The 27,021-nt window shown below is 42.2% G+C and overlaps 1 protein-coding gene across 9 annotated transcripts; it reads left to right on the top strand.

Moving 5' to 3' along the window:
• Positions 1-33: 33 nt before the first annotated feature.
• On the top strand, positions 34-25,580 carry TUBD1 (tubulin delta 1). Of its 9 annotated transcripts, none has more exons than XM_075013612.1 (11): positions 64-169; positions 507-557; positions 1,701-1,831; positions 2,558-2,752; positions 3,481-3,628; positions 4,219-4,435; positions 6,071-6,302; positions 7,776-7,940; positions 9,021-9,161; positions 10,540-10,723; positions 24,934-25,580. In XM_075013612.1, the coding sequence occupies exons 4-11, from the start codon at positions 2,581-2,583 to the stop codon at positions 25,067-25,069; spliced, it is 1,395 nt and encodes a 464-aa protein (XP_074869713.1). In that variant the 5' UTR covers positions 64-169; positions 507-557; positions 1,701-1,831; positions 2,558-2,580; the 3' UTR covers positions 25,070-25,580. The 9 variants fall into 9 exon arrangements, with proteins under 9 accessions (XP_074869716.1, XP_074869712.1, XP_074869717.1 ...); XM_075013613.1 differs by having other exon boundaries at positions 68-169; positions 1,706-1,831; XM_075013615.1 differs by lacking the exon at positions 507-557 and having other exon boundaries at positions 34-169; positions 2,558-2,734.
• The last annotated feature ends 1,441 nt before the right edge of the window (positions 25,581-27,021 follow it).

The raw sequence follows: 27,021 nt of genomic DNA, 5'->3' as shown, positions 1-27,021 counted from the left end.
CCAGATACTCCGGGAAGCCCCTTACGCCGCTGCTTGCGGGCTCAGAGCATGCGCAAACGGTCTAGGGGCGGGTGGCTTTGTCTATACTGGTGCCGGAGGGGAAAGGGTCTGTTGCGATGGTAACTGCGCGCGCTCTCTGAGGGAAGGGAGAATCCCGGGCGAGACTCAGGTAGAAGCTGGGCCGCGCCCCCCCATCAGTTGGGCCTGGCGTGGGGGTCTTTGGGGTTGGGGTCGGTGCTTTGTGACGGGGTTTGAGCGCTACCTGGGGAGGGGATAAGAACCGGCATAGTGGGTCAGACCAAAGCTCCTGTTAGCACAGTATCCTGTCTGCCAACCGGAAGCAGGCAGTGCCCGGTGCCCCGAGGAGATGAACGAACAAGGGATCCTCCCCTCCGCAGCCCCCCATTTCCAGCTTCTGACAGACAGCGGGTGGGGGCACCCGCCCTGCCCATCGAGGGACTGGTCCTCTGTGATCTTATCCAGCTCTTTTCTGATCTCCCTTATAGCCTTGGCCTTCCCACCATCCTACGGCGAGGAGTTCCCCAGGCTGACCTGTGGTGCGTGAAGAAATGCTTGCTTTTGTCTCTTTTAAACCTGTCGCCTGTTCCTTTCAGCGGGTGACCCCTCGATTTAGTGTTACAGAAAGGAGTAAATAACTTCTGTAGTCTCTTTTTTTCACACCCTGTCATTATTTTATAGATCTTTTTCATATCCCCCCTTAGTCATCTTTTTCCCAAGCTGCAAAGTCCCAGTCTTCTTAGTCTCTCTCCATATGGCAGCTGTTCCAGAACCCTAACTTTTTTTTTTTTTGCCTTTTTCCAATGCCAAGATATCATCTGGCGATGCTGGAGGGGGGCAGAGAGAGGTGTTGGTTTCCATGTGGCAGCAAAATGGGGAGTGCCAGGTCCATGACTGGAAAAGGTGGCTTGAGATGGGGGGGCACCATGTATGTGGCTAATTAAGGGAGGGGCAGGGACTGGGGAGAGACACGTATGTGACTGGATAAGTGGGAAGGGGGATTAGGGAGAGCCATTCTATGTGGCTGGATAAAGGGGGCCTGGGATCAGGGAGTGCCTATGTACATGGGTGAATGGGGAGGCATAACATGGGGGATACTAGGCCAACCCCTAGTCACTCCCCCCCTCCCACCATCTCTATGCAAAGATAGAATACAATCATTTTCAACACTCCTTTGTAGATAACTTGGGTATTAAACAGGAATTTACAGTTGTGAGGATAATGAGTAGTCCATGTAGTCTGATTTAAGAGAATGGTAAAAAACAACTTTATACATCCAGTTGGATGAATTATGTAGCGAATGGTTTCTGGCAGTTTAGCTTTTGAGATAAATTTTTCTCATTGATCTAGCTTGGTTTCATCCACCTGTTACGCATGCAAGAGTCTAAACTCTCACATTTTAAATTAGGTCCTGCAATCCTGCAGGTCTTTCAGCAGTAGGTTCTCTTAGTATCTGTGAAGAAGGGACTGTTGACAGAGTAATCCCAGGTCAGGCCTACTGTAAGAAGTCAGAAAAAGATTTGTTTCACTCAAAGAACATAAGGCTCTGATCTATCCATGATTGTATCCTGAACTTGTGTCTTTTGTTTGTAAGATTTCCTACTGTTGCTACACCAATGCAGTTCCATCAATGGGCACATTAATATAAACCATTTTAACTCCAGTGTTATTTAATTTGGTAGTCTAGGCATACTACTAGTTTAAAATACCAAGGTCTGGTCTCTATTGGAGCTTAAATCATGGGAACCAACTGCATAAATGAGTCACTGGAACTTCAGAAAAAGAACTAGATGAGACTGCAATGACACTGAAGGTCAGTAATTTCTAAGAAATGACAATAAAATCAACAGATGTGCACGTACAAATATATGGGATGGTACTGTTGTCCTTGAGTATTAGTCAGTGTGGTCCATAATGGACACACTTAGCCTTAAACCTGCAGTGATTGAAGAAAGGAAAATAAAATTTGTGAAATAAGAGGGAGAGAAGAGTACGATGGAAAACACCATTGTTTGAATTTTTGTGGTTTGTCTGTGCAGCAGTAGTGGGGTTACCAAATGCAACACCTGGTTCCACTTCAACCAGACCCATAGTGACCAGTGACAGAGAGAGAGCTGTGTTAGTCTGTATTCTGTCAGAACAAAAAAGCAGTCAAGTAGCACTTTAAAGACTTAAAATAATAATTTATTAGGTGATGAGCTTTTGTGGGATAGACCCACTTCCTCAGATAGTAGCCATTCCAGAACAGACTCAATATATAAAGAACAGAGGTGCAAAAACTGTTATCAAGGTTGGCAAATCAGAATAGCAGAGAGCTGGCAAATATAAGACACACTGTGAACACTCTTCGACAAAGAATGAAACATAGTGACCACTGTCAGTAGGCAGTTTGGAAAGTGACACAAATGCTCTCTGTACAAGGATAAATTGCACTCTTAAGTATGTTTTTCATGGGTTATGAAACTGGTCGAAAACCTTTCACCCTCTCCAGCTTGATGAACCACAGCAAAAAGCACAATATTATATTTTTTCTTTTTAGGATTAAATCCAAAGCGAAGGAGAATGTCAGTAGTCACAGTACAGCTTGGTCAATGTGGTAACCAAATTGGTTATGAGGTGTTTAATGCTATCTGTGGTGACTTATACAGTACACATGGACTGTGTTCCAAGAAGGAGAATGAATCCTACCAGGAAGCTTGCAAAGAACGTTTCTTCAGTGAGGAGAAAACGGGGGGTATAATTTTTAGGAACTTTTTTCATAACTGTTGAGACTGGAACTCAGCCTGTTAGAAATACATGTAATAATAAATAGTTACTTGCATTTATATTAAAGGGAGTGCTTTAGGAATATTCATGAATTTACCATCAATGAAGTGACTTGTCCAAGGTCAGATAGCAAGTCAATGGCAGAGCTGGAACAGGATCTTGCTATTCTAAACCCTTATTCAGTGCCTTAATCCCAAGGCCACCTTTCTTTTCCTTCCGGTAATAGAACTATTGCAGTGAGCTTTGTTTTTCTTGTTTTGTGCCTTTGATTGCCATCCTGCATTCTTGAGAACTACCAGAACTTTTCCAGGTTGGAAACATGATTTTTTTTCCCCCCCTTTTCAGATTTCTATTTATTGTATGTGAAGTAGATCAGATTAAGTAGTGAAGACTGTCCCTTTCAAATGCTAGCTAACATGAATGATTTCTCAAGTGAGACGGACACCTAGCTATGTAGAGCTTGCAACACACACAGTGGGATGGTGAAAGATTATGTAAATATAAAGCTTTGAGGGTCAAATCCCACTCACTTTTTTGTCATGTACTGTTCCACTGAAGCTACTGGGATGTTTTGAATGCATAAGAGAAGAATGATATTGCTTTTAGTATTTTTTTAACCTATTATCTCAATATTGTTTTGTTCTAAGGTTTAAGTATGAGCATTCTTCTTGATTTTACCTTTTTTCCTCTCTCCAGAACCTGTTGCCCGGGCTGTACTTGTTGACATGGAACCGAAAGTAATCAGTCAGACCCTATCAATGGCTGCTAGGTCTGGCCGATGGAAATATGACCATCAGTCACACTTCTGTCAGAAACAGGGGTCTGGAAACAACTGGGCAAATGGGTATATGATCACTGCTATCTTTTATAGTAACAGAGAGAAAGCCATGCAAGTCTATATACTATCAAAACAAAAAAAGCAGTCAAAAGCTCTCTTTGCTAATAATCATACAGCATATGAATACCTGGCAACTGACTAGATTCACAGACATCCTCTCTTAGAAGTGGAACTGTTGCCACTGTGAAATAATATACTGCATGCATAATATTATCCTATTTTTATTGTCATTGTAGACTGCTTTTGCTCTTTTTGCAAGGAACACATATTGATATTTACAGTGAAGACTTATAATCCAGTTGCAGAATGGTAAAATGTGAATAAAATGTCACCGACACATTTAGCTGTTTAATCTGTGGGTGCAGAATGGCAGGATAATTGTAAAGGTCAGTCTCTTCATGCAAAATAAACGGCCCATCAAAGAAACTGAAGATTGTTCACTTGAAGCAGCCTTGGTGATATAAAGAGTTAAAAAATTGATAGAAATTTTTAAAAGAAGGAAATAGCTTTATATGTTTGTGTGGTTGACGTTATTGCTTTAGTTTTGCTATAAGGTAAGAGTTCTTGCCCTTTTCACTTTTTCTCTTGTGCTGCAGTTACTGTGTTCATGGGCCCAGATACGGAGACGTTATCATGAACCTGATACAAAAGGAAGCAGAGAAATGCGATCGCCTTAGTGGATTTTTAACAGTAATGAGCATGGCTGGTGGTACGGGATCAGGCATGGGAGCCTTTGTGACTCAGTGCTTAAGGGATGCTTTTCCAACCTCATTTATACTCAACCAGGTTGTCTGGCCATATGGAACCGGTGAGGTAAATGTTGAAGTTCCATAAGGGTTCTGCAAAATTTTTAATCCATATTAAAAGGACTGTCTACTTATTAAAAAAAAACAAAAAAAAAACTAGACTTGGTTTACCATCAGGTGTAACAAATACCACCCACAATACCTATAACTGAAAGATAATGGAGAAGGGGAGAGAATTGTTTCTTTACTTCGTGTATTTGATATCACTTCATGTATAGTTAGTTTTATTGTTTGCCTGTAGTCAGTTGCTGGGAATCTTTCAAATGTTTAAAAAAAATGTAAACATGATTGTAAAACTGGGCTGGGTGGCTCCACAGGTGGCTATTAAGAAGCCATTCACGCTGAAATGGTACTCAACTTCTCAATTGGATTAACAGCCATCAGGCAGCTAAGCCAGTCAATTAAACTGAGAGCCACTTACCATTTCAGCTATAGTGGAGACACAGTTCCTATTGGCAAAATGAGATCTTTAGCCAGTATAGTCAAACCACCTCCCTACACAACATGACCTATGCAGACAAAAGGACCTGAGATGTGAAGGCAGGAGAGATTTGCTAGCATAGCAGAGATGTGAATTTTTTCCCAAGCTATGGGTCTGGACCCAAACATTGGTCATGATTACATTTCAGCCCTGGGGATACCTGTGCCTCCCTTAACTCCCTCCAGTCAGTGAGTGACTCCTAGCCCATGAGTGAGACACCTTTAGCCCCCTTCAGCCCAAGTGACTCCTAGCCTCTGAGCATGACACCCCTAGACCCCTCCAGCCCTTAAGTGTGATTTTCCCCAGCCTTCTGCAGCCCGAGTGACACCTAGCCCTTCAGTGTGACTCCCCTAGCCCCCTGAAGCCACTGAGTGTGACTTCCTTAGCCCCCTTCAGCCCGAGTGACTCCTAGCCGCTCAACATGACTCCTCTAGCCCCCTGAGTGTGACTCTGCTAGCCCCTGATTGTGGGGTTTAAGCCAAGGGGAGCAGTTTGTTAATGAGTGTCTTTCTGCCACAACTCTGATTAACTGTAGTAAACACAGTGTTATTTTATTAATATATTTCCCCTTTTCTATGAAATAACTATTATGACTATATAAACATGAGGGGGCACAATTTTATGTTCTTGCCTCAGGTGCAAAATTAGCTACTTATGGCTCTGCTCTCCCATCTTCCCTGTTTTTGAATTGCCGTGGGTCACCAAGTCTTCCTGAATTGTCTGGAAAAGGTTGGGAACCACTGCCCTATAGGGACGTAGCTACGACAGCAAAACAGTAGTACAGATCTGCCCTAATTCACACAGGAAGCCTATGGTAAAAAAGGGAATTGAAACCCGTTACCCATTAATTTCGTTGGGTGACCCCTACTTCTTATGTTATGGGAACAAAAATAATGATCTCAGTATCTTCCTATGAATTCAGCTGTGGATGATAAAATTAAGACAGTCCTTGTTCACTATCCAAGTGGACACTAAAATGGCTGCTGTACTGAGTGCAGGTAAAGGGGGAAGTCAGTCACTCCGTGAAAAATATCAAAACAAAAAAGCAGTAACAGAAGAGGTAAAGCTTTGAGGAGAGGATTAAGTTACATAGACAAAAAAACTGAAGGTTTTGTTTGTTTTTTTTAACTCACCCTTGTTGATGTGCATTTTTCCTTCCAGGTTATTGTTCAAAACTACAACTCAGTTCTGACACTTTCACACCTGTACCAGTCATCAGATGCTCTCCTTGTTCATGAAAATGATGCCATCCACAAGATCTGTGCTCAGCTAATGAATATTAAAAAGATATCCTTCAGGGATGTAAATCAAGTAATTGCACATCAGCTGGGAAGTGTGTTTCAGCCCACTTATTCCTCTGCAGGAGCCTCACAGTATAGCAGGAGCCCACTAGGTATCTAATTATAATAGTGCTTGATGCCAGCTAATGCTTTCAATCCAAGGATCTCGGCGTACACTTCAAATAATGAGTTGAGCTGCAGCCCCTCCGTGAATTGGGTATTAGCCCCCTTTTAAAGATGATGAAACTGAGACAGAAAAACTATGACTTGCCATTGTCATACATCAGTTTTACAGCAGAGTTAAGAGTAGCACTTCTGCCACCCAGTCTCATACTTTACTGCATAGTGATGCTTCCCCTTTCCAAGTGGCTGGTGTCAGCCTGGGACTAATTTACATTTTAGGTGAAAACCATGTGCAAGTCAGAGGTTTTGCTTTGAGTTTGAGGTTAGTTTTGAATTATATGCAAACCAAAACCAGATAACATGACTTACATAAATAAGACAGGTCTGTGGTGGGTCACCCGGGAATGAAAAATTGAATTATCCATAGTGCCAAGGTTTGTGTTGCTAACCCAGATTTCAACTTTGTCTTCACTGGTCCCTGCAACAAAAAACTCAATTGCAGCCAGACAAATGCAGAGCAGTGTATATTATTTTCTATACTTCCTGTCAGACAGATGAGAGAAAAAGCATGTGTTTCTTACATCCCTAGGGGTGGAACACAGGGTCATTTTCTCTGTTTGTGCATTTGTGGTGGATCTTACTTTTTTACCTTTTGTTATGGACTGTTTACCATGAAGGAAGGGAAAAAAAGTTTCAGTGATCTAATCAAACATGACTAAAGCTATTGTTGAGTTAAATATTATAAGACCTTTGGAATTGCTATCTTGGTTCAGAGTTGTGGTCTGTCTCATCTGGTATCCTTTCATCAAGAGTGGTCATTACCAGATGGTTTTAGATTTTGAAGGAGGCACACTCCTGGGTATTTATATCCCTCTGATTATGTACATACACATACACACAGATGCAATTTTTTAAAATCTTAAATTAATTTGAAAAAACTTGCCAGTGAGTTCTATAGGCCTGATTGTGCATCATATACAAACACTGCTTTTTATTTTCAATTTTGTCCATTTCAGTGTTGTATCGTAGCCTCATATTCTTGTATTATGAGAGAGTAAATAGGACCATTTAGTTTACCTTGTCTGCTATTTGTTATCCAGCTCTGAGATACATTCATTGGAACTTATTTATACTTTAACAAGTGCATGGTTATATTTTCAGTGTTTTCTATCCCATTCATTATATATACCAGCATTCTTGCTTTTTTGACCACTGCTGAACAATGCCTGGATTTTTTTCAATGATTTGTCTGAGACCTCCCCAGGGTGCTCACATGCTAATATGGAATCCAGCAACGTACGTGAGTTCTTCATGTTATTCACTGGGATGTGTTTGCCTTCCACATGTAAACTGTATACTCAGTTTATGTCATTAGGTCTCTATGAAATTCCTCACTATATTCTCCAAGAGACTAACCTAAATATTATTTGGGCAGTCATGGCAGCTGTTTTTTTGATTCCTAGGAGACTTGATGGAATCTTTAGTTCCTCATCCTGAATTCAAGATGTTGGGTCTTCGTAATATACCTCAGATGTCAGAGAACTCCCTGGCATACAGTACGTTTAGTTGGCCTGGGCTCATCAAACATTTAAGACAGATGCTTATTGCTAATGCTAAGATGGAAGAAGGTAAGGTGTGGGCACACCCTTGAAATCAGATAATCTTTCAGTATGTTTCTACATGTAGAATAAAGTTTATTCCCTTTGGGAACTCACTGGATAACTTTAACCTATTCAGAAAGAAGTAGCCTCCTTCACTTAGACAGTAGGGATTTTTTTCCTCACATACCTAACCAGCTCCTTCAGAGCTATCATAGGATCATCCAGTTCATCCCTGCTTTAGCCCAGACCTCTCAGCCAGCTAGCTATTAGGAATATGTAAATACACATTTGGGATTTACTTGCATGATTCACCTGAAACAGTGTTTAGTTCTTGGTGTCCTAGTTCTTCATTTTTTTTGAACATTTTAACCTGCCACTTCTACCTAGACAAGCTGGGAACAGTAATGTGGCTTCCAATTACATTGTTTAGGGTGCCACTAAGGGACAAGGCTGCTTACTGAGTACTTTTCCTGTAGAATGGGAATAGTGGCTGTAGTGGGAAATTTCCTTCCCTAAGAACTACAGATTGAGCTCTGTTATTGTCTTGAGTCACAAGACTGCAGTTTCACCAATGAATGGAGCCGATGTACTACAGCACACTCTCTGCTAAATGTCCAGTGCTAGGCACTGAATATTACAAGTACTACAGGTTGAACCTCTCTAGTCCGGCACCTTTGGGACCTGACTGGTGCTGAATCAGAATTTGCCAAGCCATGGGAAGTCAGTGTTGTCTAGCAGCATTACGAACACTGCCACTGCTTGCTGGGCTCTTAGGAGACATTTAGGGGGTAAAATAGAGCTGAATAAGAGCACTGAGAACCAGTGCTGATGGCTGTAAACAAACCATGGGACTGCATGAAACTTGGCCATGCCCATCATAAGTGGTCATCTAGCTAACTAAAATCATGCCAGATCATAGATATTGCTGGACCAGAGAGTTTCAGACTAGAAAGTTTCAACTTGTACTAGACTGTCTCTAAGTAGCCTGTAAAAACCTCTTTTTGACTGCAGTTGTATTTCACCTCAGGAAGCTAGTAACTGAAAAATTAAACACATGATGCGACTAAAATATGGATTTTAGTTTGTTTCAAAAACTTCTGTGTCTAGGTATCAATTGGCAGGTACGACCACCACTGCGAGGGAATCCCGGTGCTGCAAAAACCTCTCCAGATAAGGCACTGCATTTTAACAGTTCCATTGCCAACCTGGTTGTCCTGCGAGGAAAAGATGTGCAAAGCGTGGATCTAGGTGAGGGAAAAAAAATACACAGTTCATTAGTTATTTCCCCTTCCCTACCCCACTGTTTTCATTATGTCAGTCACTGGCAAAAGTGTAAAAAGCCTAAGGTAACATTCTTTAAAAACTAAGATCAGTGTTCTCTCTGCAAACACATTCTAACATCCAAGGCTGTGTTATGCAGCCATGAAAGGTTGCTTTGTTTACATATGCAGAAAATACACTGGGGCTTCCCTGCGCACCTTATGGGAAAGGAGAGACACCATCATGGCTATGTGTGATAGGATATATTGTTGTAATATAACTGCTATGTACAGGTTTAACCTCCCTCCTCTTACACCCTCAGGACCTGAGCAGTCCAGGATGAGGGATTTTGCTGGATCAGGGGTGGTCAGTTCCGCTCCTGGCCTCCCTTCCTCACTGTTGCCAGGGCTTCTTGGCCCCATGGGGATGAGCCCCTGGGAGCCACTGCTCTCCAGCCAGCGGTTTTGTGCACAGACCCTATGATAAACCACTGGGAGCCTGGGCCACCAGCTTACCAGCCTGGTTCATTGCTCTCTGCTGCTGCTGTTCCTGGCCTGGGATCCCTGGCTGCTGCGCTCCCCCTTGCTACCAGACCAGCTGCCCCGCCCTGCGTCCCTGCCACTCGTCTGGCTGGCACCTCCTCCTCCCAGCTCCAGGCCTCTCTGGTCCTGCAAGATCAGTGATCCTGCCAAGTGACAGATGTTGCTGGACAAGAGAGTGCTGGATTTGGGAGTTTTAACCTGTAGGAAGATGCTGAGGGAGTGGGGGATATCATAGTTTGCTTTTCTTTACAGAGCGTTGAAGTGGTGGTGGGTTTTTTTTATATCTGGCGCTCACCACATTGTGTGAGAAAGAACCTGTTTGAAGAGTTACACTTTTACTAGGCCCTTCAGGTGAAAATACTGCTCGAAACTGACTTGATCTGCTAACAGCAGCTGAGGCTTGAGAGAATTGGTGGAACAAAGATAACTTACATTGCTGTTTTTTCTTTCACATCAGGGTTTTATGAGAGCACCCACTTCATTCTACACCACTCACAAAGCTCCAGCTTCTAATAATGAGTTTGGACACAAAGGCCATAAGAACAAATTGCAGTTTCCCCCCTCTGTGTTGGTTTGTGAGGATAAATGGGCAGTGTCTGCAACAGCTCCTTGCTGCTCAGACAGGCCAAGGATCAGCCCAACTACCCTTTTTCAGGATCACTTTAGTCTGTGTATTCATGCAGCAGACCGAAAGCAGAACTTGAGTTCTAGTGTACAATACTCAGTGTAACTTTCTAGGTGAAAATTTGAGTTGAGCTTGTAAAAGAAGTCATGTTGGTAAAACTCTTCATTAGTCAGAAAAGACTGCTATATTCTTCTTGCAGGAGGTTTTGAAGACCCAGCACTGTACACATCATGGCTGAACCCTCAAGATGCGTTTACTGTGTGGAAAACGCCAAGAGCCTTTAACAAGTATGAAAAATCTGCTTCTTTGGTCAGCAACAGCCAGTTCCTGCTGAAACTTATGGACAACATTGTGGAGAAAGCTTGGAATATGTTTGCTTCCAAGTAAGTGAAAATAAGAATGGTAATTTATCATTCTGACTTTTCAGTATTTTCACTGGAAGTAAATAGTAGGTAACATCTCAGTTTAAAGCACTTCATAAATCACTTCTAATTTGTAATTTAAAAAGGTGTCCCTTACAGCCACAGTAAAAGAAACCACAGTACCAGCTCCATTACAGAATGTGTGCAAATATGCTGGCAGTTTTTCAAATAGTGTTCTTGAGGGGTTTAGAGATAAAAGTCTGTCACAAGTTCAAATGTAAGCCAGGGTGGTAGTGACTGCAAGTAGCTGATCAACCCTGCAGTAAAATAGAAGCACAATATATACACATTCATTCCTGCAAAGAGAAAAAGCAAAGCTCCCACTGATTAAAGCTACGTAAGAGGAACCAGTGCTACATACCTTGTTTCCTAGAATGTTGCACCAAATACATTTCAGAGAAGACTTGCTGGAACAAAATTTTTTGCAGGGCACTTGACAGTAAAACTAGGTGAATCTTCTTCTGGTCCCTTACCTTCGTCAAATAGTTGGAGACTCTGAACCATTTCTCCATGGCACAATTGCTTTTTTTCCCCTCAATTCTGGAGAAACCACCCCTAGGGGTGGTCACTGTGGCTGAGCACTGTTTGGAGGCTTGCTCTACCTATGTTATATTGTTTTGATAAATAGGAGAAGTTTCCATTGAGGTCAAGTTGGCACTTTTCACGAGCACTAAAACTCAAAAGTTACTTGCACATTCCAGAATATCCATTCTAAAAATAGAACTCTTTTACTGATCTCCCTGTTTCTAGGTTGTACACAGACTTGCTGCTTATTCCAGGAAAGAGTAAGATTCCTAGCTTGTTGCAAAAATATTTTGGGAGTTTGTGTTTGTAAAGGCTCTGAAACCCTGAGGTTTGCTTCTCCTTAAAACCTGTTTTTAACTCCAAAAATTATTGCCTCTGTCTTTTCATCATAGGAAGCCAAATTTATGGGGCATCAGAGAGCAAGTGTCCAGCAAATGTTAGTTAACCACACATGATGTGTGTGAATGAGAGCTGAATACCTTTGTTCCTAAATTTACCATCTGTTTAAATTCATGCAACAAACAGGAGCTTTAAGCTGTTCTGCATAAAACCCTCGATGCTTTTACATGATAAACGAGTAAGCTTCTGCCTCCAAGTACAATAATTGAATTGAGTAACTCTGCTGAGATTTGGAAAGAAGCCAGAAAGTGTTCTGTGTTTCTCCAAAAGCCAGCCTTTGGTACCTGAAACTGTATCCAAACAATGTACTAGAAACAATTCATTTCTGGTTTACAGGGCTGGAAACAGCTCATTACAACCACCTCAGTTTGATGCTGTACCAGGTGTCAGACTTTTTGAGAACGATGATTTGTAATGTTTTGCTGTCTAGTTCTCAGTTGCTTACCCAGACTTTTTGCCCCCTCAGAGCCTACGTTCACCAGTATACTAAGTTTGGGATTGAAGAGGAAGACTTCCTGGACTGCTTCACAACTCTAGAACAGGTTATCTCTAGTTATGCCAGTCTTCGATTTTGAACTACAGTAGGGTCTCAAGATTTGCAAACTTAATGTTTCCAGTGAGGTCAAGTTAGCACTTAATGTTCATGAATTCAATTATTCAAGTGCCAGCAGCCGCCACTTCCCACAGGCAGGAGCACTGGCAGCCAGGCTCCAGGTGGAAGGCGTATTCCCAAAATTCAGCATTCGCAAGGATTCCCAACATGGAACCTCTCAAATGTTGAGACTTTACTGTACTTACAAATGAGGAGATTATACACTGAAAGGCTTTCTGTTTCAACTATCCCCAAGTTGAAGTGGTTAAGGAAGGTACTGGACCTCACCTGCCTTTTTTTTTTTTTTTTGATGCAATACTAAGGTGCATCAGGACTGAATGTATTCCTTGTCTCCCATACAGACATGCATATTGTGTAGATAATGAATTTATGTATTATTTAATACAAAAATCAGTACATTCTCATTCATTTGAAGCCCTCTAACTTTTTCTCCTTCTCCCCCTGGCTGCTCGTAATTTTTCCTTAGGTGTTTTCGTACCCTGAAGGTTTTTTTTCAGGTTGAAATCTGTAATCTGAGCTAATATTAGCTCTCCTGCCATAGTAGGGCTGAAGGATGCTGTTAGATTAAAATGAAAGATCAAATTGTGTTACTAAACTTTACTTTCTCATACTTAGCCCTAAAAGCGTTTTACCAATAGCCACCAAAATATTAATGATCAAAATAGTAGTAATAAAAATACACAAGCATAATTTACTTTGACTTATTTGCTAATATTCACTACTTTGTTAGGGAAATAACTAAGATCCCATATGTTGTGCAGAAAGCTGGTGTTAAATTCTGTGGCAAGTCCCGATTGTCATAGTACTCCAGTATGACAAATTCTGCAGCATACTAAAAGATGATTTTTAATTGAAGTTCTTAATATGAAAGTAAATGATAAAGTTACACTTAAGGTTACTGTGCTGATTATGGTAAATTCAGTTTGTTTTTGCTATCTATCCTGTTTTCCAGTGTGCTGCATTTAGGTGTCAGTTTTTCATGGTTCAGCATTAGCAATCCATTGAGAAGAACAGAGCAGTTCATCTGTCTCAGTTACTGTTGTAAACTGCCTGCAGATTCAGATTCACTACAATCATTTATCTTTGGTCTGTGTTTAACCTTTTTTCTTCCCCTCAGAGATGCAGCTTTTATAAATGAAATACATTACAGCAAGATGCTGCTGCAAATTCCACAGAGGCAGAACCCTGAGTGTTTGGTAACTTAAAAAATCCCCCTTTAGAAATGTGTTGGACTGATTTTTCCACAGCCACAAGGTGGTGCCATTGTCAAGCTACAGACACTGTGTGTTCCCATGATTAATTCAATAGTAAAGCTGCTGCAATCACTGGCAGGATATAGCATCAACACACACACTGGAAATAATACCAATTTAGGAACTTTTGGGTTGTTCCTTGCTCTGCTTTTTGCTGTAGCACAAGAGAAGAGGGGGACGGTACATGAATTCAGTTTGTACTAAATCACTCAGACTTCTTCCTCTGCTGCGTGGAGTCATTTTTATTTTCTGTTGTTTCCTTTGTATTTCTTTTCCTCTAGTTTTAGTTTTTCTGTCTACATGCACCAGGTTCTTCATTACAAATAACCCCTCTTTCAGCTGTAACACTGTAAAACTCAATTTTGAGGACTGTTCCCGTCAGATAGCTCAGTAGCTACATACAATCAACTTTCTCTTAGGTTCTGATTTCCCTGTAGTCTAACTAAAATGTGAGCAAGCCCATACCATGGTGGCAAATGTGTTACAGCACAGGTCATTTTCATATATGTATATTCTCACACACTTATGCTGTGACTAAATAGCTGACTATGAGTTAATCTTAACTCTTCTCCCTCTCTCCCTCCAGATGTGTTGGTTTGTCAGTATGATTATAAAGTTACTTTAGATTTAAAAAAACAAACCACCTTTCAAATGAAGTCTTATTAGCAGTCCCAGATACAGGAGTAATCTTATGATTCAGGTGGGCTATAGGTTAACTTGCAGAGTGTTTGCTGCCTTCCTATTTTCCCAAATTGCCTCTGCTGGAAAAAAAAAAAACCAGTTCTGTACCACCTTAAAAACCTAAAAAAAACTATTTCCTACGTAATGAGGTTTCAGGGACAAGCCCTGCTTCAGATTTGGAGCAGAGACCCTTTGCTGGTTTACTCACCTCTGCATTTCTTCAGCTTAGGCCAGGAACAGTAGCACAGGGATCCCTTGGGAACAGCTGTTCTCATGGTAATTCTGAGCTGTCAAGAAAGAGGAACTGGTAGATCTCATGAATCTTCTTGCTAAGGGTTGAATAAGCATGTGACTGATTGAGCTCGTATTGGCGCTAAATTTGCTGTTGCTTAAGTGTATCAAGGTAGCTAATTATTGCACCAGTGTTAGCAGTTTCAGAACAAGCCCCAAATGAGCATAGCAAAGATGGAACTAGCTGCTGGGAGCTGGAGGTTAAACTCTGAGACAGACATGTCTTTCTCTCCCTAGCCCCTTCCTGATAAAGGAGATGATTCTGGCTGTCTGCATTTGGAAGGTTTAGGGTTGCTCATTTTTTTTTTTTTTTTTGGTGTGTGTGTGTGTGTGTGTGTGTGTGTGTGTGTGTGTGTGTGTGTGTGTGTGTGTGTGTGTGTGTGTGTGTGTGTGTGTGTGTGTGTGTGTGTGTGTGTGTGTGTGTGTGTGTGTGTTTTCTGTTATGCACTAAAACTAGCTCTGTACACACTATTCATGCAACAGTTATTTACACAGCTAGAATTAGGGAATTTTATAGCTAAAGCCTTAACATTTCTTGGGATGGCAGCCCAGTTATTGGTTTTTTCAATAGTAAATGTACCACTACTGTTCTCACACAACTGTACTTACATTTTTTTTCCTGCCCATGCTATGTCACAACATTGCATCATAGCATTTTTCCTCCAGAGCCCTAGCAAACAACCCAGTCTAACTTAGCCTCTCTCACTTGCTTTTTCTTAGCCGGTGTTTACTTAGCCACGCTGGTTCCTGCTTTTAGGCTCATTCAGCTTCTCCTGGAGGTGGTGGTGGTGAGGCATTGAATTTAAGCATGAATATTTCTTTTATACTGATCCCCCCCTCCCCGCCAGTTGTTTTGGAATTTTTTAAATTAGAGTTTCTTCGTACAGAAAAATACTTCTCTGTGAAAATCACTGTTGTTTCCTAGCTTCTAGGTTGCTAATTTGATTAAAAAGGGGTTTTTGTGTGTCTGTATTGTTTTTAAACTGTTCTTGGACGTCTCTAACTTGCTTATTTATACTCAAGCAACTGGAACTTCTTCAGAAGGAAAGATTGCACAAGACTTAAGATAAACACCACAAACTGTTCAAGGAACCGGAGGGTCGGGGAACAACACTATGAACAGAGGAACTTGTCCCTCTGTTAGCAACAACACAGGAATTCTGTGCTTAAGGATCAGAAGTTATTTCTGTATCAGAAATTACAATTGGTAGCCAAGAAATTGATATCTGAAGACTGATAAAGTTCCAGGAACACATGGTCTAACACTAAAGTTCTGGAAAGCAGGGCACAACAAGATAAAAATCTTTATCAGATAAACCTCTTTGGAATCAGAGAAGGTAGCACTGAAGTCTGTTACTGCGACATCAGCAATAAGCAGACACTTCTTTTTAAAACAAAAAGCAGTCAAGTAGCACTTTAAAGACTAGCAAAATAGTTTATTAGGTGAGCTTTTGTGGGACAGACCCACTTCTTCAGACCATAGCCAGACCAGACCAGAACAGACTCTGTTCTGGTCTGGTCTGGCTATGGTCTGAAGAAGTGGGTCTGTCCCACGAAAGCTTACCTAATAAACTATTTTGCTAGTCTTTGAAGTGCTACTTGACTGCTTTTTTGTTTTGATAGTGTATAGACTAGCATGGCTTCCTCTCTTACACTTCTTTTTGTTTCTCTTCTGCATGATTATTATTCTGAGCATGGGCATAATGGATCTTTATTGTCTGTGGAATGGATGTTTGATGTCATAGTTTTTTCAATTTCAAAATTAAGAGATTGGTGTTAGGATCAGCAAATTTAAGCAATTTAAGGTGTGATTTCAGTGCTCAGAAAAAAACAGGCAGTTCCAAACAGAAGCAGGAACTTCTGCAGCAATAACTCAAAGACAGAGCAGGACCCACCCACTAACCTGTGCTTTATGAGGACACCTGCAAGAACTTGCTCACAAATGGGATTCAAGGTAAATATTGCTAATTCCTGCAAGGAAAGTAGATCTTTGCAGCATCAGCATGGGATGGCACCCAGTGACCAGAACAATGTATTTTCAGACAACAAATTGCATGTCAGCAAAAATGCACTTGAGAAAAAATTGCGGGGGTGGAGGGGTGGAGAATGGAAGTATGGCTTTTGCACCAGCAGTCAGTTGCATTGCACAAGAAATTGGATAATTGGGTATGAGTCAGGTTTCATCCCTAAGATACTGTTTGTTAGGGTGTTCTTTAGTAGAGTCTGACTTCAGACATGACCCTTCTGTTTTCCCAGGAACTGGGAGAAGAGTGAAATGAGAGTTAAGAGGAGCTGGATGACTTGTGATTTTTTACTACTGTTCCAAATTAAATTTATTTAGCAGCCTGAGCAATCTCCCTTTTTAATTTTACTGCAAAAAAATCAATCATGTAGGGCAAGCCAGAACCTGTTGTGTGGAGGCCTTCAACTTTTTCCTAAATATCATTAAATAAAATAAGTGGCATATTTCTGCAGTCCCCACAAGCAGATTAACTGAAGGCCTCACTCCAGTAGTCATGGACAAAACAACTCAGAAACTACCAGAGGTAGTGCTATTTCAATAGGTCCATTGGAAAGAGACCAAGGAATGGTACATAATGCAGGCACTACTCTTATTAGTTCAGTATCCCTCCATGTGAGCGTTGAGGCGGACAAGTTGGTTGGCAGAAAATAGCTTTTGCTGGGATTGAGTGTTGCTGGCATGTTTGCTGAATATGGGAATCTTTCTTTGGTCCCACTGGGCTGGTGCTTTTCAACAGTGCCAAAAATTTACCTGTTAAATGCTGAGACGAAAGAATTAAATTGTTTGAGGAAATGACAAAGCCTCGAGGTGGCTATGGCCAGAATCTACCTGATACCAGTGTATTCAACTACAAAAGAACCTACATGGTTAAGTATTGCAGCAGGTTTAGTCTGCCCTACTTGAACAGATAAAGAACTGGGTTGGGTCTTGATTGCAGAGGCTACTTTAGCAAAAGCAGATCAAGATTAAGGAAGGCAGGTAGTTAACCAGGAAGAAGGAGATGATGTGCTACAATCAGCTAATGAAACGCAGATACAAGGCACCCAAGGTGTGGGTGGTTTTTTTTTGGGTAATATAAAATTCAGCGTAGGTGGAAGAAGTCTTTTGAAACCAGGCATGAAAACCATGAAAGAAAGCACACACAGGACAAAGTCCATGAAAGAAAGCACACTCAGGCCCCCTATAGCTGACTCAGTCCAGCACTTCAGTTGTAGACACCTGCTTTTTAGGTCAGATTAGGTTATCAAAATAGCCCCTTTTGGTTTTCTGAGCCTCTCCCTCTAGACAGCCATTTCCCTTACACCCTGGGATCACCTCTCTTAGGTTATGTCTAGACTAGCATGCTCTGTTGACGGAAGGGATCTTCTGACATAACTTTTGCCAACAGATTGCAGCCACACAGGAAAGACATGAGCGCATGGCTGGCAGTCCCTTCCAGGAGCCCCAGCAAGACAAACCCTTAAAGGGTTCCTGCCCAGATGCTTGTTCCCTGCCCATGCTGAAACATGCCTACCTCCACGAGGGATAGCACAGCTGCTAGAGCATGACTGACACTTTGTGGGTGGGGGAGACAGTTCTTTCCAGCAAGCCATAGTGCCAGAGCAGCCTCTGAGCTTGCACTGGCCCCATGGAGAGATGCTTCAGCACCTGCTGCAACTCTTTATGGCCATCCTCCTCTTCTTCACAAAGGTGAGCCCGACACCATTTTTGAGGAACTCCTCGGTTCGGCCAGGCAGTTGCACCCATGCCCACCCTCAGGTGCACTAATGGATCTGGAGGCACTGCACCAGTTCTGATTGGTGTGCCCAGCTGGTCATGGGGCAGTGGGATGACCAGCAGGGGTGGGAGCAGCAGTCACATGTGTCTGGGCCATCATGTCCTGCCAGATGCCAGTGGCAACATCAAAATGGGAAATTAATTAGTCCTAGGCCCACAACCGCCACTCCAGGAGGTCAGTCATCCTGCAGAGGGCAGCATTGTGGTCCCTCTGGAGGTCCTGCTTGATGTGGCAACAGCCCCTTCAGCTGCAGGCCCGTGCTGGTACTGGCTCGCTTTGCCCAGGAGGTGGAGCAGGCCAAGCCCTTGGACAGTGTGGGTCCAGCTGTAAGAAAAATGGTGTGCGGCAGGAACAAAACAGTGAGTCCTACAGCCTCAAAGGCCCTGCCCCCACTGTGAGCAGCAACCAACACCCACCAGGCCAAGGGTCAGGAATGTCCCAGGAGCAAAGCCATGTGTGGTCTGCACAATGGGCCCTGCCGCACAGGGGCTTTGTGGTACCTCTGGAATGTCATCCAGCATCCCGGGCCTGCACATGCCCCTGACAGAGATCTTTAATTTTCACCTAGACCTCATGGGGGCAGGGGTCTGCCTGGTCATTGAGGCACAGGATGGGGCATTACAGCACTTTGCCTTGGGGTCCCAGAGTAGCTCCTCCTGACCCCACAGGTCCAGGTGGGCCTGCACCTCAGCCTTAGTCCAGGAGGGGGCCCACCTCTTAGTGCCTCAGGTGGCTCCTGGGACCGCTCAGTCCACTCCCTCAAGGGCCCAGGGGGATCTTGGGGTTGTTGTCTGCCATCTGCAATGGCTCTCAAGACAGGAGTGGTGGAAAGGGTATGGGGAATCACAGATGCTCTCAGCTTCCTGCTCCACGGTTTCCCAGGCTCCCTGCAGCTTTAAGAAGGGTCATAGGCAAGCACCATAGAGTGCTGATTTCTGTGGGCAGTGTCACCTGGGGCACCTGCCAGATGACCTGGATGTCTCTTCTGTTGACAGTGTCCCCCAGATTGTCTAGACTGGCTCTCTGTTACCAGAAGCATTACTCCTTGTTGGGAGTGGTAAAGTGTCAACAAAACTGCTGCATTCTGTCCATTTAGTGTTAACAGAGTGTCTTGGGGAGCTGGATGCTCCCTGGATTTTGTTGATAAAATGCCAGGTTTTTTTTCACCAAAACCCTCTAGTGCAGAAATAACCTTATCGTGAGTCAGCACAGCCCTACATAACCCTACCTCAGTAGGTTAAAGAGCTGCAAACAGGGTATGGTGTTTCAGGCGACTACTGTCAGCCTGTTACATGGAGGGAAGGGTAATGATGAAAATAGGAACAGAGATGGTCAAAAAGCATTCCTCCCTCAGAGTAATTAATGGAAAACAAAACCTCAGGCAGCTGTATGTACAACTAGAGATATGTCTGCACTAGGCCAGTTGATTGCACATAAGCAATTCTAGCTACAGCAATTGCATAGCTAAAATCCAAGTATTTGCAATTCACTTACCTGGCTTTCCTCACCGAAGAAGGTCATTGACCTGATAGGTCGATTCCCCTACCAGACACGCAAAATCAACCCATGGAAGATTGAGCCTGAGCAGGTTGGTCTTCCAGGGTAATGTACCCTAGCCTAGAGGAAAATGGGCCTGATCTTCTAAAATTTATTTTATTTACTCACAGAAGTTGTTCCATTTAAGTCAATAGGGTTATTCTTATGTGTTAGGGTTGCAGAAATGGGCCTTTAAGAGTTAAATTATATCACAAGATACAAACAAACAGCAGCAAAAAAAATTGATAAAGGGTGCTTGGGTCTCCCCTAACTTGAAATTCCTTGTGTATAAGACATTGAGTTGGATGTGTGGTAAAATTAAGTACAGGAACAAAGTTTAGCTCATGATTCAAACATACAAAATACAGCAGAAAGCTGCTGTAGACCGTGTTGGGTATTGACAGCTTCCTGTTTGATCTCCACTTAATCTTTGGGGGCTTTTGGTCCATATTTACAGATAACAGGAAATAAACTCTTACTGGTACATCATTTGTGCTTTTAAAAAGGCATGAATTCTAGTCTGTGATCTCCTTTGAATGTTAGATTACACACAGATTCACAAAAATCTACTTCCTCTGCTTGAGAGCAGTGTAATTTTGGTCAGATGGCATGATTTAATTCGATCTTTTGCCCAGCAAACTCCAATATGTAATAGATCATTTTGTGGTGCATGTGAGTAGACCATCACCAAAGGAGCCAAGTGGAAAGCAACCCTCCTCCCACACACTGTAGGAGGTGTAATAAAATACTGACTCTTTGTGGTTTTTGTTTGGCAAAGGCAGCTGCACAATCATTTTATAACCTTCTCAATTAGTAAGACTTAGGCGATAGTTCAGAACTACTCCTCTCCAAGCCAATCAGTACACAATTGGAGCTCAAGAATACTGTTAGCGGGCAGTATTACTCATTGCTGGACCGTCATTGTCATTTGTATCTTGTGACTTGCAAGAGAAAAGAAAACAGAGGGTTTTTCCCCACTGTCTGGGCAGTTGCAGCTTGTAGTTCTATCTACGCTGGTACTGCCACATGATCCAGAAAGTGACTATATTACTCACCAGGGTCAACAATGTAAAGTAACAACTTCTCGTTGCTCTACTGGATTTTAGGTGAGAAAGCAGAACACTAATACATGCAATTGATGAATGTAAATTCAGCTGAACACCCTTAACCTAAGAGAAAATATTTGATTCTTTTACATCTGCTAATTAGGAATATTTCTACTGAGTTCTCTCTCTCCCTCTCCCTCTCCCTCTCCCCCTCTCTCCCACACACACACACACACACACACACAGAGAGCTATTTTCTTTCCCACCAACCAAGTATTTTCATTACAGACTACTGTAGTATAGAAAAAGAATTTGATCCAAAGCCTACTGCTGTCTGATGATATTCTGATGACATGACAAATGTGGGTTCTACTTTTACATCCACACAGGTGGATACTGCGCTTGAGCTGAGCCAGGCTGAAGTCAACAACACTCCAGCCAGGCAGAGGTCACAGAGCACCACCCAGTCTGCTCATGCAGAGGTGGTTACTTAATTGGGGCCTACCAGTGCAAAGGAAACAAAGGAAAATATACCTCCAGGAAAATCACAGAAAAAGTAGCTGGTTATAATTCAAGGGTAAAAGCTGAAATTATGTTTCACGTAAAACAATACCTGGTTCTTCTATCACTAAGTTTTCCTCTGCAGCTTTCCAAGCACTTTACAAAGGTGGTCAGTATCTCTATCCCCATTTCACAGAAATAAATGATTGAGGCAGCCTTAAGCAAAACACTGTGACATGGGAGGCCTAAGATGTAAACATCTTACTGGTGTAGGAAGTTGTACAAAAAGCTGGGGCAAAAAAACCCACCTTTGCAGAGCACTTGATCATTACTGACTAAACATCTTGCAAATGCAAAGCATGATCATGGACATTTGGGCAAAAAAAGATAAGTGCTGCAATACAGAGCGTAAGATCTCTCTCCAACAAGAGTCAAATCCTGAAGTCCTTACTCCAGGCAAAACTGCCACTGAAGGTCACAGAGTTTTGCTAAAGTATGATCTGCAGGGATATGGCCCATTGAACAAGGACCGAAAGCTAAGCTATTCCGTGCCTATCCTAGAAATAGCAGTTGACCTCCAATACGTAATTTTAGCTATGCCAATTGTGTGGCTAAAATCGATGTAGCAGTCAACTGCTATGGTTGTCTACATGGAAGAAGGTCAATGAGAGCATTTCTCCCATCGACTTTCCTTAATCCTTGTTGCTCACAGAGAGTTCAGGGGTCGACGCTGACCCTAGAAAGCACCGTTTCACGCACATGGAGAAAAAATTAATGCACAGGAGATCTACCCTGAGCAGGTCAATCTTGCACAGTAGTGCGGCTGTAGGCTAAGTTTGCATTGGTCTATCTTGGAAGCTTGCCCTGAGGCTAATGCCCTTCCCAGCACCAAGGCAGGCATCCATAAAAGGGTCTGTGAATTTTCCACCCTACGGCTTCACTTAAAAATGCTACATCCATTCATGGGCAATAATCACCCGCTTGAACACAGCAACTATAGTGTTCAATAGAAAAGGTAACATGAATATACAGTAATTACGCAGATAACTCAGCTTAAGAGAGATACAAGGTTCAACATCAGATACTGCACCAACGAACAGTCATTCCCTCTAAGCAACGCTATTGAAGTAATGCCCTTCCCCGCCCCTCCATTGACCTTTTCAGGTGACGCTCTTAGTAATAAATAGCCTTCGGATTTCTTTAGAATTCATCTCTTCCTCCTGCCCGGTTCCCCACCTGCAGCGCCTCTTATGCAACATAAAAAATCATTTCCCCAACAACCACTGATGTCGCAAGCAGAAGTCAGTAGGACTTACATGAGGAATAAGCAGCAGGAAATAAGCCTCTGAAACCAAGAGGCTGTTTTTATGCAAATAGCTTCTGTAAAAAGGCCCCAAGGAGGAAAGGAAAGACTGAGAATGACTGACATAGAGGCAACGATTTTTGGCACAGAGAGAGCAACTTAGGTCAGAATCAGGGGCAGAGATGGGAATACAACCCATCTCGACCAAGGATGAGCAAAGTAGGGGTGTGTGAAATTTTGCAGGGGGCAGGGGCCACCACACGATCAGTTCCTGGGTCTCAGGCTCATCCATCTCATTAAAAATGTTGAAATACATTACTGTTTTTATGTATGTGTATTCACATTTATATACCAATAAAAAAAGTTTCCACATTCTACATACATATTTTCTTACACATGCTGAAAGTTTTTTGTTTTGTTTTTTAATTCTAGAATATAACCAAAATTTCCCTGGGTTGGGTTACATTAGACAGGTTGCAGGTGGTGGGGCTGCTAATTGCAGGGACAAAAAGTGGGGCCAGGGGCCAGACGTAAAACGTTTGCTGACCCGTCTAGACCACCACTGTAGTGACCAGTTCTGGGGAACACTGCATTAATAGGAGAAAGGGAGTAGGTGAACTAGCTGGCTTTTCCCAGTCCCGGTTGTTATGTTCATAATACCATAGAAATAGGTAGTGTTTGATTGCAGACTGTGAAAAAGGTTAACTCTACACAGAAGTCTCCATAACAATGCAGGCTGCTTATATACACCTGCTAATTTGTCCACATTTGCAATAATTTGACTATGGTCACATTCTCTAAAGCAACTGATGAGGCCCAATTAACAGCTCAGGGAAGATGCTTGGAGACAACAGCATAATGAGTAGTTACCGCATTCCCTGTGGAGGCTGGGCCCTATGCAGAACGTGGCTTCAGGAATTCTGCAGTCCTGGGACAGCCCCCAGCCAAATCTTGCTAAAAGCACTTAAGTGAGAACTGAGTGAGCCTGACTCCATGGATATCTTTTGCTAATAATGCATCAGGTTTTATTCCCATCACTGTAGGGCACCAAGACCCAGGCAATTTGACAGATGGACAGCTACAATATAGTGCTTCTTATGCCACAGGCTTTGAGGCTGTCTTGACACCAATCTAACAGATTGCCACCAAAATGTGTTGGCATATAACTGGGATCTCAAAACCTTTTATTTAGATCCATGGCTACTAATTCCCTCTAAATAAGGCTGTTTACAGATTGGTGTAAAGCTCTATGCAGAAACAATGTCTAAAAGCAATATGCAAGGCAAAAAGAAGGGGCAGTGGTCTAACAGGGATTTTTAGCAGGACTGTTTGGGTGAAACAGCTTAATACCACTGGCTCAAAAGATCAGAACCAACATGTCCTGCGAACACTGAGGGCAGATTCTTACAGCCATTATGAGAGGGGTGTGGCTGTAGGGAGTTTATCAAAACAGGACCTTCCTCTTTGATTTGGAAATGGCAGGTAACACATTAGTTAAGAAGTTCTTGACCAACCCAGTTTATATTTATTTTCTCAGAAAGTCAAAGGAACAGCAGTTAAACCAGGGTCACTGCCATAAAATGTTGAATGCTGCTTCTTTTGTAAGCCACAAGATATTATAGATGAACAGCTTAAGTGACCTTTAGAGAATGCTGACGTTTAGTTTTAATTGTTAACGTGTTCCAGATTCTCATGCAGAACGATGGTACCTTACAAATGACTAAAATAAGTTTCAGCCCAACTGACTACATTAAAAAATAATCTACACACGTTTAGGTTCATTTTAGAGCATGTATACGTCAAAGCACTTTCTTTTCTCAACAGTTCACCAGATGCCCAGCACAAGCAGTGAAGCAGGATGAATGAGCTCTCAGCTAAAATCTTGCTTGGTCTGGGTTAGCACAGAAATGCACAACATTTTGACTGCAATAATATTTTGCTGAACATGCAGCAATAAGAGTAGGCCAGTCTCCTGACTTCATTACAAGCCCCAGTATGAATCTGGACCCTATTTATGACTGTAGCTTTTGCGTTCAGCTAGCATCTTAAATATTAGGTCTGGGGTTTTCAAAAGAGCCTAAACTTAATCGTAATTGGGCAGCTAATTCCCTGAGGCTCCTCTGAAAACTCCAGCGTCTGTTACATCCTTTTCTTTCATCCAAGACAAGTCTAGCAAAACACATTGTTACGTTGCCTTGAATGAAGCTTTTTTTTGCTTTCCAGGGGCATTTCACCCACTGTGTGGTGCAGTAAATGTGAAGAGGGTGAAAGAGGAAGGAATGCATTGTTGATATGCTGTGCCCTCCAGGTCTTCCATCAGAGAAGAGTACTGCAGCAGGCTCAAACCAATTTTGCATAATTCCACTTAAAATGAGCCTGCAAAAGCATATGCAAATGCTGCCTGTTGCATGGTTTGAATGTGTTAGCATAGCATGTCTTATCACAGGCAAAGTATTTATTCCATTCAAAGAGCTGATCTACGATTGCAGAGAGAGGATGGTTGGGAAAAAAATGTTTTTCCCTGAAGGAAAAGAGCGTTCACATTGCCACACATGAGAAGTCGAGATAAGAGGACTTTCCCCTGAAATAACTCTATCTCTGTGAATGACTTTCATCAACTCCTGCCCCCCTTCAAGGTGAAAAATCAATGTGTGGGAACGAAGCATGTGAACTCTTCTTTTCAGTGCTGTGGCTGTGACCTGTGGCTATAAACAAGAATGCTCCATTTCACAATGGTGTGGGTGTGTGAATGTGATTTTTCGACTTCACTTATTTTGACTTTGGGACACCGAAAAAAGTATCATTAAAAAAAAAATACACAGTGTAGATACAGCTAAACAAACTATAAGGAACACACCTCTCCTCTCAAAGTTTCAGCAATTTAACTCCTTACCTAAGCTCATCTGTTACCTGAGGAGGGTCAAAGCCTAATAGATAACATTATGAAAAGTCAACAAGAAGTTCTGGAGCAACTTATAGACTAACAGAATTTTTGGAGCATAAGCTTTCGTGTGCAAAGGCCCACTTTGTCAGATGCATCTGACATAGCGGGTCTTTGCCCATGAAAGCTTATGCTCCAAAAAGATCTGTTTGTCTATAAGGTGCCACAGGACTTCTCCTTTTTGCAGATATAGACTAACACGGCTCCCCCTTGCATTATGGAAAGTGAAAGGACAATAGCCACTCTGCTACGATTGCAGCCCTGTGGGAGCTGGGAGTAGTAACTAAAAAGAACTCTCTCCTCTCCCACAAAAATAGAATCTGAAATCCAAGGAGGGTGTTAAATTTCCAATTATCATGCATATGAGTAATTTCAACCTTTTAGCACAGTGCTGCTATTAAAAGGTATTTTTAACTATGCGCTCCAAGGAAAACTGCAATTTTTATTGTTGCCTCAGAGGAATACACATAATCGCTCTTCTTTATTTTTGCACCTGCAGTCAATTATGGGCACAGGTATTTATATTTTCAATTGTGCCTGTTAATCGGGAGATAGCTAACTGCTGTTTGTGCTTGCAATCTATTGTACTTGCAAAGAGACCGAGGCTGGAATGAGAACAATTTAAAAATTAGATCCAATATGGACATTAAGAAAGGATATTATACACAACTACTCAAGAACATCTGATATTGGTTAAACATTTCTGCTAATATGAACGGGGCAGCTGCATAATCCCTTGGGCAGCCATTTTAATGATAATTCCAATAAGAAACAGTGCAACATATCAAGAAAGGTGGTTCAGAGCTACAGGGAGAGAGTCAGTGAACAGGCAATTTCCACAGCTATTTTTATGGGTGGCAAGGGAAATACAGTGCTTGCCTATAATGGAAACATTTCTCATCACAGATGGTTTTCTTTGAGATCCTCCAAGCCAGGTCAGACACTGGGCCTGGCCTAGAGTCCCCTAGATAACAAATGAGGAGGATCTATTGAAATCCCTTCTGTGGCTTCAGCTCTGATTCACTATTCTTGATAATGATAGGTTGATTGGCTGCCTTGTTATTTCATATTTACAGTCGATAAGTGAAATCAGTGATTTAACCACATTTTACACTGGTGATTTACCTATCAATATTTCTTCATTTAATGTAATTCAGCTAAGGTCTATTTGAATAATTTCCTCCTTTAGTACGGAGTAGCCATGTCATCTAGAAAACACAGAAACAATAGGCATCTTTTGTTTTTCAAATTACCAGATCCCATTTCCACATGTGTTAAAGGCTTTGGACTTTCCTTTGAATTTGTCAAATGGCAGTTGTGAAATCTCTTCTTGGATCATGTTTACTACTGGATGTCTGTGTTGGTACCGC

This window comes from Carettochelys insculpta, chromosome 19 (genome assembly GCF_033958435.1).
Source record: "Carettochelys insculpta isolate YL-2023 chromosome 19, ASM3395843v1, whole genome shotgun sequence".
NCBI classification, from domain to species: Eukaryota; Metazoa; Chordata; order Testudines; family Carettochelyidae; genus Carettochelys; species Carettochelys insculpta.
The sequence above is the reverse complement of the archived record's forward strand: the minus strand, read 5'-3'. Positions and strand labels throughout refer to the sequence as shown.

Coding starts and splice junctions, on each gene's coding strand:
- TUBD1 (XM_075013610.1), top strand. CDS start 368: ATGAACGAACAAGGGATCCTCCCCTCCGCAGCCCCCCATTTCCAGCTT. Junction 4,436..6,070: donor GGCCATATGGAACCGGTGAG/GTAAATGTTGAA, acceptor TTTTCCTTCCAG/GTTATTGTTCAAAACTACAA. Junction 7,941..9,020: donor TAATGCTAAGATGGAAGAAG/GTAAGGTGTGGG, acceptor TTCTGTGTCTAG/GTATCAATTGGCAGGTACGA.